Below are 13,295 nucleotides of genomic sequence, written 5' to 3'. Positions count from 1 at the left end.
ATCTCTCACAGCTGGAGCACTTAGCCAGCGAGGCTCGACTTACCGTTGAGGAAGAAGATGGGTGGTGTTGAGTGAGGTACTGAAGCCACTATCTCGTCAGGGAAGCGACCAGACACTCTGTAGGTGGAGTCACGGTTGTTGCTGTTGTGCGAGGTCCTGACGATACTCATCACAGCATCCCTGGTGTTCTTCTCAGGCTTGAACAACACGATGTAAACCTTGGGGAAGAACAGGCACCCCAGCTGGACGAACCCTCTGTCCAGGAGAGAACATTTGTGCTTGGAGGAGGTGTGGGAGACACGGGAATGAGGTGTAGGAGAAATCTCCCGGAGACTACCCATCAAATATCTCAGTGATTCAACAGATTTAAGTTTCCTTTGTTTTGCATCAATTTTCAACCCCATTTCCTCCCATACCCAAATTATATAAAGTTCAGTGAAGTAACTGAAGATGATGTATATAAAAGTTCTCTGGGATACTGACAACAACAAAGTAGAACAAGACGTATCACCCTCGGCTTGGAATCAATGATGCAAAAAAATCAGTTTATCCACCCAGGACACTTTTGAGCACTTTATTACGAGAAGATAATCTCAAATAAAAGAAATGTATCAATTAATATGGAAATATTGAGGCAAGGTGAAGACAAGGCCGGATATAGGAAAAGGCTACACAAGCTACAGCTCCGGGGCCTCGCAGTCTGAAGGGGTTTTAGTTAGTTTAATATGTTTATTATGCACCCCATACCCATCCAGTGGGCGGTAGTCAAAAGATTACAGAGGTACATAATGGGTCCAGGGACTGGGCCTCAAAGTTTTGATAACTGAGCAAGTTACAGAGGTAATGAATTCACAATTTACAAAGGTAATGAACTCACAGCCTCTTAAAACTTCAGAATTTATTTTTCATTTGCTTCTATCTAAATCCTCTTCTGAAACCATTCTTACATTATCAACAATTATATTTTTCATACAAAATTTATTATTCCATTTAACAAGTAAGTTTAACCGAACTTCCAACGACATCAGTCATAAGTTTTCCTTAAAAAAAAAATACAAAGAAAGTGTAAACCGACCGATTTCTTATGTTTTTCATTCTTAATTAAATCACAGACGACAAATTACATTTCATATCCTGACAACTACAAGTTTACAACATTATTCTCTTCCTGGCGCTAAATACATCCACTCACGGCCACGAATATGCACTGTTTTTTTTTTATTTAAGAATAGCTTTTAAATTGAATAATTAATAGCACTCTTTTTAAAGTTGTGATGGAGTGACCTTCATACACTCGCACGACCTTGTTAGGATGTATCTTGTTGACCTTCTTGTCAAGGTCACTTGTTACAGTCTTATTCTTGTCAAGGTCACTTGTTACAGTCTTATTCTTGTCAAGGTCACTTGTTACAGTCTTATTCTTGTCAAGGTCACTTGTTACAGTCTTATTCTTGTCAAGGTCACTTGTTACAGTCTTATTCTTGTCAAGGTCACTTGTTACAGTCTTATTCTTGTCAAGGTCACTTGTTACAGTCTTATTCTTTATGAACACTGGTCATAGCTCAGGGCCTCGCCATGTGTAAATTCTGACCTCAGTGACGACTCACTAAATTATGAAACTGATTCATTAATAAATGTTGGAACATTAAGAGAAGCCACGAGCGACCCAGCTATTTTATAGTATGACATACAAGCCTCAAGCTGTCTAGGGTGGCCTGAATGGCTAGACTGGTGGCTAAAGCTCTGGTTTCACACGGCGAAAGTCCGGGTTCGATTCCCGGCGAGGGTAGAAACATTGGGTGTGTTTCATTACACTGGTTGTCTATGTTACCCATTAGTAAAATGGGCACCGGGGAGCTAGTCAACTAGTGTGGGTCGCATTCTGGGAGAAAAATGACCTAATTTGCCCGAAATGCTCTGCATAACAAGGGGCTTTCTGTGTAGTAGTATGTCACTGATGTCAGCTAGACCTGTATACCTTGTATATGTACTTGTAGAAATAAAGATTATTATTATTATTACTGGCATTTAGGGTGGCCTGAATAACTAAACTCGACATGACTGACAGTGGAATCTGGAATTAACGTGACTGGTGTGAAGTGAAGCGCTATTACTCACCCCAGAGAGAGAGACAAGGCCAGGGTGACGATCCTGACAGCATCAGAAGCACCGGTGGACAGGTAAAGAGGTACAAACACCAGCCAGATGAGACAGGTGGTGTAGTTAGTGAAGGCGATGTAGCGGGCCTCGTTGAACCCGCCTGGACACTGTCAACACAAGGCACCTGTCAACACTTTAGTATTGATCAAGAAATTGACAGGAAATTTTCATATATTGATTTATAAATAACGTGAAGGGGTAAACCCGTGTGAGTAATACAGGCAAGGAAATAAGAGGGGGTTTGATCGTCTCTCCGCTCGTCTCCGTGTCTGTGCTTGTATCATTTGCAGCCACTGTACTGTGACGTTATTGATGCCACGTTACTGTGACGTTATTGATGCCACGTTACTGTGACGTTATTGATGCCACGTTACTGTGACATTATTGATGCCACGATACTGTGACATTATTGATGCCACGGTACCGTGACTTTATTGATGCAACAGTACTGTGACTTTACTGGAGGGAAATTTTAGCAGCATAAAACAGCGTGTCAGTATCTTAACAGACGGAGGATCAAGCCCCCACCATTCCTTATTCTGAAAGACCCACACGGGAGTTGATCTGTGTGCTGACCTTCCTGGTCTTGATGGCGTACACAGTGCAGAGGAGCACTAGGAACAGCGGATACACCAGACCCACGATGTAAGAGTAGTCATCTAAGCCACCACAGATCCTGACGCGGTGAGGCACCAGCCTCTGACAGAGGTGCTTGGTGCTGGGGGTGTTATACACCAGCCACGCCACGTTGATCACCACCTCCACGCTCACCAGGAGCGACACTATCACCACCTGTGATACTGGAGACGTGTACCTGGCCTGTGGTATCAGTGAGATGAAGAATTAGATAAGTGTGCAACATCTGGTGTTATGGTTGTAGGGGATAATAAAAGACAAGAATAACGATAACACTGTACTCTTCTCAAGTCCCCGGATCACAGCAATACAAAACTATGATCAAACACTACAACAGACGATCGAACATAAAACAAAATAGCAAACGTAGGATTTAATTCTCTCACTGCTCCCAACACCTTACATTCCTCCCTTTCTAAATTACATTACATCATCAAAACAACTTGTATCATTCCGATGCAAAAATTAACTCATCATCAAAACTAACTTATAAATCCAACCTCTCTGGAAGTTTGACCTCACTTTTGGAACGCCTGAGATATGGAGGCTTCTTGTTGTTTGTCCTCAGGTGCACACTCTCCTCTCACACTGCTGTTATCGTTATCAAACCTCTCAGGAGGGGTTTCCTCCATACTGACCTGATCCTTAAGTTTATTAACGGTGGCCCGTGGCCTGGTGGCAAAAGCTCTCGCTTCACACAGTGAGTGTCCGTGTTCAGTTATCGGCAAGGGTAGAAACATTGGACGTGTTTTCTTACACCGGTTGTCTATGTTCACCCATCAGTATAAAACGGACACCTGGGTGTTAGTCGATTGGCGTAGGTCGCATCTTGGGACAAAACTGACCTAATTTGCCGGAAATGCTCTGCATAACAAGCGGCTTTGTATATAGTAATATATCATTGATGTCAGCTAGGACTGTATACTTTGTACATGTACTTGTAGAAATAAAAATATTATTATTATTATTATTATTATTATTATTATTATTATTATTATTATTATTATTATTATTATTATTATTATTTTATTATTATTATTATTATTATTATTATTATTATTATTATTATTATTATTATTATTATTATTATTATTATTATTATTTTTATTATTATTATTTTATTATTATTATTATTATTATTATTATTATTATTATTATTATTATTATTATTTTATTATTATTATTATTATTATTATTATTATTATTATTATTGTTATTATTATTATTATTATTATTATTATTATTATTATTATTATTATTACCTATTGTAGGCAGTTCGTCTGACCATAAAAGGTACCCTGTCTCTATACTGACCAGGAATTACCAACTCACTCCTTACAGCTTCTGGTACTGTTGGGATCAGTGTTTGCTCTCCATCACTCCTAAACCTTGGCATGACCTGATCTGTATGTGTTTTCCACATCATATTACCAAGCCCCTTAATTTGCACTTTATAATTCCTAACGCTTAGTGCCTCCACAATCTTTCCTTCTTCCCAAGATTCATTTTGTCCATGTATTGTAATGATAAAGTCACTGGAGGGCGAAACATCAACAAATAAAGATACCCAGATGTTGTACTTGTGTTTAATTCTTCACGGGTTAGTTATACTCTGGGGGAGAGATTAACCCCCCCCCCCCCTTGGGGCACTGCAAGGTTGGTTATATATAGGAGAAAGTTGAGGCAGAGGGAAGAGGACAGGTGTGCTGATGATGGGCACAGACCCAAACACAGAGGTATCCCCATGTCTGGGGAAAACATTATTATCCCGGGGAAAGTTATCCACTACCGGGAATGGACAGAATTGTCTAGGGAAATTCTGATCCTTGATTTTATCCCCAAACCTGGGTGAAGAGAGCCTCTGCTCTCCCTAGTAAACAGCAACAGTTGATAGGTGTGCCTAGCCTAGGAAGGTACACTTAAACTTGAGGGATGTGTCTGGGCTAGGAAAGTGTACCTAAACTGTCAGAAGGGTAAAACTGGAAAACTAGGGCTGCCAACCTTGTGAGACTTGCTAGGGCTCTTGTTGAAGATCCTGGAGATGCGGTTGGTCTTTGTCAGGATGGCTGCGTAGCAGACGGTGTAGGAGAAGCCAAGGAAGAAGCGAGTGAGGCCGCAGGTGAGGAGGGAGGGAGGAGCCACGATAACGAAGCTCATAAAGAAGGAGAGAAAGATTCCAGCAAGAAGGATGTAGGAGAGCTCCCGCGAGGCCGCCTTGATCACCGGCGTGTTCAGATGAACCCAGAAGATCACTCCCACCAACACTGTGCTGAAGATACCTGTGGGAGGAGGAAGGTGAATGAGTGTTGGAGATCACTTCTACCAACACTGTGCTGAAGATACTGTGGGAGGAGGAAGGTGAGTGAGTGTTGGAGATCACTCCCACCATCGTGGGCGTGGCTATATACGTAGGGATTATATTGCGCCTGCTGAATGGATGACATTCGAACTAAAGAAGGGGAGAGTAAGTCTAGTCTCTTGGATCAAGAGCTTCCAATGGCATCAAGGCATATCTCCCTTGAGGGAAGATAAAGGCATAGAGATATGGGAAGAGATGGAAACATTGACAGATGCAGAGATAACTACAAGAAGCGGCAAGGAGAGACGTCGAAAAAGATAGAAATGAAGCCAAAGACAGAGAGATAGATAGATAGATGGAGAGAGAGTGAGAGAGAGAGAGAGAGAGAGAGAGAGTGAGGCATACAGACACAGGGGAGAGACGTGTATTGGTAAAGACTGAGAATAATAATCTTGTTTTGAAAAAAAGTATATCCCTATATGTAGCATTCAAATAAGAGACAGAGAGACACACACAGGGAGAGACTGAGGGAGAGACACACAGGGAGAGACTGAGGGAGAGACACACAAGGAGAGACAGGAAAGACAGAGAGGAAGGGAGGTAACCTGACCTAAACTAGCGAAGGCGAGAGCGGTGATGGCCCAGGTGTTCTTGTAGTCGATGAACTTCTCGTCCTTATCGACACAGGTGCCGACCTCCCTGTCAGGAGCCTGGCAGTCCTGGCAGTCCATGCAGTGGGAGGTGGACTTGTTGAGGTACTGGTGAGCCTGGCAGTCCTCACAGCGCCAGCAACACGTGTCTTGTAACTGTAACACCAGGACACCATCATCACCAGATGAGATGAGGGACAGTTCCCCCCCCCCTCCCTTCTCCCTTGTAAATACGAACATTTTGTGTGTCCGAGTGACTGCTTCTCTCTCCTTGACAAGCTACAAATGAGTAACTACATTTGACATAAATATTCAAAACATACACACACACACAGGAAGGGCACAGAAGACCGCAGACGGAGTACAGGCTAGGTGGCCAAAGACTGCAAACCTCGCTCAAGGAGAAAGATTTTGGGGTGAGTATAACACCGAGCATGTTTCCGGAAGCACACATCAACTAGATAACTGCTGCAGCATATGGGTGCCTGGCAAACCTGAGAATAGCGTTCCGATACCTTAGTAAGGAATCGTTCAGGACACTGTACACCGTGTATGTCAGGCCCATACTGGAGTATGCAGCACCAGTTTCGAACCCGCACTTGATCAAGCACGTCAAGAAATTAGAGAAAGTGCAAAGGTTTGCGACAAGGTTAGTTCCAGAGCTAAGGGGAATGTCCTATGAAGAAAGGTTATGGAAAATCGGCCTGACCACACTGGAGGACAGGAGGGTCAGGGGAGACATGATAACGACATATAAAATACTGCGCGGAATAGACAAGGTGGACAAAGACAGGATGTTCCATGGAGGGGACACAGAAACAAGAGGTCACAAATGGAAGCTGAAGACTCAGATGAGTCAAAGAAATGTTAGGAAGTATTTCTTCAGTCATAGAGTTGTCAGGCAGTGGAATAGCCTACAAAGTGACGTAGTGGAGGCGGGAACCATACATAGTTTTAAGACGAGGTTTGATAAAGCTCATGGAGCAGGGAGAGAGAGGACCCAGTAGCAATCAGTGAAGAGGCGGGGCCAGGAGTTAAGACTCGATCCCTGCAACCACAAATAGGTGAGTAAATAGGTGAGTACACACACACACACGTGGCGAGGTGTCAGAGTGGGCACCTGTGACCAGCATGGTCCCACAGGGGTCAGTCCTAGGACCAGTGCTGTTTCTGGTATTTGTGAACGACATGACGGAAGGAATAGACTCCGAAGTGTCCCTGTTTGCAGATGACGTGAAATTGATGAGAAGAATTTATTCGATCGAAGACCAGGCAAAACTACAAAGGGATCTGGACAGGCTGCAGACCTGGTCCAGCAATTGGCTCCTGGAGTTCAACCCCACCAAGTGCAGAGTCAAGAAGATTGGGGAAGGGCAAAGAAGACCGCAGACGGAATACAGTCTAGGGGGCCAGAGACTACAAACCTCGCTCAAGGAAAAAGATCTTCGGGTGAGTATGACACCAGGTACATCTCCTGAAGCGCACATCAACCAAATAACGGCTGCAGCATATGGGCGCCTAGCAAACCTCAAAACAGCTTTCCGATATCTTAATAAGGAATCGTTCAGGACCCTGTACACCGTATTGGAGTATGCGGCACCAGTTTGGAACCCACACCTAGCCAAGCATGTAAAGAAACTAGAGAAAGTGCAAAGGTTTGCAACAAGACTAGTCCCAGAGCTAAGAGGTATGTCCTACGAGGAGAGGTTAAGAGAAATCAACCTGACGACACTGGAGGACAGGAGAGATAGGGAAGACATGATAACGACATACAAAATACTGAGAGGAATTGACAAGGTGGACAAAGACAGGATGTTCCAGAGATTGGACACAGCAACAAGGGGACACAGTTGGAAGTTGAAGACACAGATGAATCACAGGGATGTTAGGAAGTATTTCTTCAGCCACAGAGTAGTCAGGAAGTGGAATAGTTTGGGATGCGATGTAGTGGAGGCAGGATCCATACATAGCTTTAAGCAGAGGTATGATAAAGCTCACGGTTCAGGGAGAGTGACCTAGTAGCGACCAATGAAGAGGCGGGGCCAAGAGCTTGGACTCGACCTCTGCAACCTCAACTAGGTGAGTACAACTAGGTGAGTACACACACATACACACACACACACACACACTCCTACATACGTACATACATACATACACACACAGGTACTCACAGGGATCTTAGCTTGAGTAGAGGTACACGGGTCTCCACACGAGGACTTGGGGAAGTCAGCTGAGGAACGATACTTGGCTTTCTCCTGAAAATGTAGCTCCGGTGCTTCCTCAGATGTGTCTGCCAGGCAGGGAGAAAAATGGTGCATGCCAGGGAGATATATATATATATATATATATATATATATATATATATATATATATATATATATATATATATATATATATATATATATATATATATATATATATATATATATATATATATATATATATATATATATATATATATATATATATATATATATATATATATATATATATATATATATATATATATATATATATATATATATATATATATATATGTCGTGCCAAATATGTAAAACTGGTCAATTAGCAAGAAGTCATTTAAAATTAAGTCCTTTCTAAAATTTTCTCTTATACGTTTAAAGATATATTTTTTTCGTTAATGTTAATGTAAACATTTTTAATTTTGCTCCAAAAGAATCTTAGAAAACTTACCTAACCTTATTACAACAAGAACAATTTATTTTAGCCTAACCCAGCTAAATATATTTTAGATTTGTTTACAATAATTTAATACTAAACAAACACAGTGAAATATATTTTTTTCGTTAGGTTCAGAATGTTTTTGGCGAAATTATTGCATACACAAATTTTCACTTGTCCTATATGGCAAGATGAGCGTTGCTATTTAAGCCAAGATGGCAAGTTCTGCCTATTCGGCACGACATATATATATATATATATATATATATATATACATATACATATATAAATTACATATATACATATATATATACATATATACATACATATATATCTTTCTTTCAACACACCGGCTGTATCCCACCGAGGCGGGGTGGCCCAAAAGGAAAAACGAAAGTTTCTCCTTTTACATTTAGTAATATATACAGGAGAAGAGGTTACTAGCCCCTTGCTCCCGGCATTTTAGTCGCCTCTTACAACACGCATGGCTTACGGAGGAAGAATTCTGTTCCACTTCCCCATGGAGATAAGAGGAAATAAACAAGAACAAGAACTAGAAAGAAAATAGAAGAAAACCCAAAGGGGTGTGTATATATATGTTTGTACATGTATGTGTAGTGTGACCTAAGTGTAAGTAGAAGTAGCAAGACGTACCTGAAATCTTGCATGTTTATGAGACAGATAAAAAAAGACACCAGCAATCTTACCATCATGTAAAACAATTACAGGCTTCAGTTTTACACTCACTTGGCAGGACGGTAGTACCTCCCTGGGCGGTTGCTGTCTACCAACCTACTACCTAGAATATATATATATATATATATATATATATATATATATATATGTATATATTTGTTCTTTTTTTTTTAAAGATCACAAAAGGTAGAAATTACATGATTTTTTTCCTACATCTCATAAATCAATAACCCAGGAACTACAATAAAATATGATAAAACAAATGAGAGAGAGAGAAAGAGAGAGAGAGAGAGAGAGAGAGAGAGAGAGAGAGAGAGAGAGAGAGAGAGGAGTTACTTACTGGTGTAGGTACCGATGGGGATCCAGTCAAAGGCATACTGGTCGACACGTTGGTAGTTAAGGATGGTGTACCTGGCTGGACCTGACCCAGTACTCTCGAACCTGAAGACGTTGTTGCTCGTGTCTGCAGGAGTAGTAACTTAACGTCACATGGAGCAGGAACAAGCAGAGACGGTGAAGAGTAGAAAGAGGCAGAAAAACACTAGGAAGAATAAGAAGAGGCAGAAGAGGTAAAATAAAAAAAATGCAAGAGGCAGATAAGATAAGATTTCGTTCGGATTTTTAACCCCGGAGGGTTAGCCACCCAGGATAACCCAAGAAAGTCAGTGCGTCATCGAGGACTGTCTAACTTATTTCCATTGGGGTCCTTAATCTTGTCCCCCAGGATGCGACCCACACCAGTCGACTAACACCCAGGTACCTATTTGCTGCTAGGTGAACAGGACAACAGGTGTAAGGAAACGTGTCGAATGTTTCCACCCGCCGGGAATCGAACCCGGGCCCTCCGTGTGTGAAGCGGGAGCTTTAGCCACCAGGCCGCCGAGCCACTACCACCAGGCCACCAGGCCACCAGGCCACCAGGCCACCGGGCCACCAGGCCGCCGGGCCACTACCACCAGGCCACCAGGCCACCAGGCCACCGGGCCACCAGGCCACCAGGCCACCGGGCCACAGAAACAAATGCCTAAAAGATAGCTTTTATCGTGATTATCTTCAAGATAATCTCGTCATCATCATTCACATATAAAGTAATTATCAACATCATTACTGACAAGTAATTTAGCTAAGTGATCTTCCAGTCTAATTATATCTTGCTGAAGAAGGACCTCCCTGCTGAGGCACCCATCAACACTGCTGAAGAAGGACCTCCCTGCTGAGGCACCCATCAACACTGCTGAAGAAGGACCTCCCTGCTGAGGCACCCATCAACACTGCTGAAGAAGGACCTCCCTGCTGAGGCACCCATCAACACTGCTGAAGGAGGACCTCCCTGCTGAGGCACCCATCAACACTGCTGAAGAAGGACCTCCCTGCTGAGGCACCCATCAACACTGCTGAAGAAGGACCTCCCTGCTGAGGCACCCATCAACACTGCTGAAGAAGGACCTCCCTGCTGAGGCACCCATCAACACTGCTGAAGAAGGACCTCCCTGCTGAGGCACCCATCAACACTGCTGAAGAAGGACCTCCCTGCTGAGGCACCCATCAACACTGCTGAAGAAGGACCTCCCTGCTGAGGCACCCATCAACACTGCTGAAGAAGGACCTCCCTGCTGAGGCACCCATCAACACTGCTGAAGAAGGACCTCCCTGCTGAGGCACCCATCAACACTGCTGAAGAAGGACCTCCCTGCTGAGGCACCCATCAACACTGCTGAAGAAGGACCTCCCTGCTGAGGCACCCATCAACACTGCTGAAGAAGGACCTCCCTGCTGAGGCACCCAACAACACTGCTGAAGAAGGACCTCCCTGCTGAGGCACCCATCAACACTGCTGAAGAAGGACCTCCCTGCTGAGGCACCCATCAACACTGCTGAAGAAGGACCTCCCTGCTGAGGCACCCATCAACACTGCTGAAGAAGGACCTCCCTGCTGAGGCACCCATCAACACTGCTGAAGAAGGACCTCCCTGCTGAGGCACCCAACAACACTGCTGAAGGAGGACCTCCCTGCTGAGGCACCCATCAACACTGCTGAAGAAGGACCTCCCTGCTGAGGCACCCATCAACACTGCTGAAGAAGGACCTCCCTGCTGAGGCACCCATCAACACTGCTGAAGAAGGACCTCCCTGCTGAGGCACCCAACAACACTGCTGAAGAAGGACCTCCCTGCTGAGGCACCCATCAACACTGCTGAAGAAGGACCTCCCTGCTGAGGCACCCATCAACACTGCTGAAGAAGGACCTCCCTGCTGAGGCACCCATCAACACTGCTGAAGAAGGACCTCCCTGCTGAGGCACCCATCAACACTGCTGAAGAAGGACCTCCCTGCTGAGGCACCCATCAACACTGCTGAAGAAGGACCTCCCTGCTGAGGCACCCATCAACACTGCTGAAGAAGGACCTCCCTGCTGAGGCACCCAACAACACTGCTGAAGAAGGACCTCCCTGCTGAGGCACCCATCAACACTGCTGAAGAAGGACCTCCCTGCTGAGGCACCCATCAACACTGCTGAAGAAGGACCTCCCTGCTGAGGCACCCATCAACACTGCTGAAGAAGGACCTCCCTGCTGAGGCACCCATCAACACTGCTGAAGAAGGACCTCCCTGCTGAGGCACCCAACAACACTGCTGAAGAAGGACCTCCCTGCTGAGGCACCCATCAACACTGCTGAAGAAGGACCTCCCTGCTGAGGCACCCAACAACACTGCTGAAGAAGGACCTCCCTGCTGAGGCACCCATCAACACTGCTGAAGAAGGACCTCCCTGCTGAGGCACCCATCAACACTGCTGAAGAAGGACCTCCCTGCTGAGGCACCCATCAACACTGCTGAAGAAGGACCTCCCTGCTGAGGCACCCATCAACACTGCTGAAGAAGGACCTCCCTGCTGAGGCACCCAACAACACTGCTGAAGGAGGACCTCCCTGCTGAGGCACCCATCAACACTGCTGAAGAAGGACCTCCCTGCTGAGGCACCCATCAACACTGCTGAAGGAGGACCTCCCTGCTGAGGCACCCAACAACACTGCTGAAGAAGGACCTCCCTGCTGAGGCACCCATCAACACTGCTGAAAAAGGACCTCCCTGCTGAGGCACCCATCAACACTGCTGAAGAAGGACCTCCCTGCTGAGCCACCTATCAACACTGCTGAAGGAGTACCTCCTTGATGACGCACCCATCAACACTGCTGAAGGAGCACCTCCCTGCTGAGGCACCCATCAACACTGCTGAAGAAGGACCTCCCTGCTGAGGCACTCCTCAACACTGCTGAAGGAGCACCTCCCTGCTGAGGCATCCATCAACACTGCTGAAGAAGGACCTCCCTGCTGAGGCACCTGTCAACACTGCTGAAGGAGGACCTCCCTGCTGAGGCACTCCTCAACACTGCTGAAGGAGCACCTCCCTGCTGAGGCACCCATCAACACACTGCTGAAGGAGGACCTTCCTGCTGAGGCACTTCTCAACACTGCTTAAGGAGGACCTCCCTGCTGAGGCACTCCTCAACGCTGCTGAAGGAGCACCTTCCCGCTGAGGCACCCATCAACACTGCTGAAGGAGCACCTCCCTGCTGAGGCACCCATCAACACTGCTGAAGGAGGACCTCCCTGCTGAGGCACCCAACAACACTGCTGAAGAAGGACCTCCCTTCTGAGGCACCCATCAACACTGCTGAAGAAGGACCTCCCTGCTGAGGCACCCATCAACACTGCTGAAGAAGGACCTCCCTGCTGAGGCACCCATCAACACTGCTGAAAAAGGACCTCCCTGCTGAGGCACCCATCAACACTGCTGAAAAAGGACCTCCCTGCTGAGGCACCCATCAACACTGCTGAAGAAGGACCTCCCTGCTGAGGCACCCATCAACACTGCTGAAAACGGAATTCCCTGCTGAGGCACCCATCAACACTGCTGAAAAAGGACCTCCAAGCTGAGGCACCCATCAACACTGCTGAAGAAGGACCTCCCTGCTGAGGCACCCATCAACACTGCTGAAAAAGGACCTCCCTGCTGAGGCACCCATGAACACTGCTGAAAAAGGACCTCCCTGCTAAGGCACCCATCAACACTGCTGAAAAAGGACCTCCCTGCTGAGGCACCCATCAACACTGCTGAAAAAGGACCTCACTGCTGAGGCACCCATCAACACTGCTGAAAAAGGACCTCC

The 13,295-nt window shown here is 45.5% G+C and overlaps 1 protein-coding gene across 2 annotated transcripts in view; it reads right to left on the bottom strand.

Moving 5' to 3' along the window:
* The window catches only part of LOC128688348 (metabotropic glutamate receptor 3), a 63,954-nt gene that overhangs the window by 3,580 nt on the left and 47,079 nt on the right, over positions 1-13,295 (bottom strand). For both annotated transcript variants that reach the window (XM_070086705.1, XM_070086706.1), the window contains 7 exons: positions 9,464-9,586; positions 7,917-8,035; positions 5,706-5,901; positions 4,798-5,075; positions 2,737-2,979; positions 2,119-2,267; positions 44-255 (listed from right to left, as the gene is read on the bottom strand). In XM_070086705.1, the coding sequence (XP_069942806.1) occupies positions 44-255; positions 2,119-2,267; positions 2,737-2,979; positions 4,798-5,075; positions 5,706-5,901; positions 7,917-8,035; positions 9,464-9,586 (1,320 nt within the window). The remainder of the gene's footprint in view (positions 1-43; positions 256-2,118; positions 2,268-2,736; positions 2,980-4,797; positions 5,076-5,705; positions 5,902-7,916; positions 8,036-9,463; positions 9,587-13,295) is intronic.

Source organism: Cherax quadricarinatus, chromosome 19 (genome assembly GCF_038502225.1).
Source record: "Cherax quadricarinatus isolate ZL_2023a chromosome 19, ASM3850222v1, whole genome shotgun sequence".
NCBI classification, from domain to species: domain Eukaryota; kingdom Metazoa; phylum Arthropoda; class Malacostraca; order Decapoda; family Parastacidae; genus Cherax; species Cherax quadricarinatus.
This window is presented reverse-complemented; position numbering and strand designations above follow the sequence as displayed.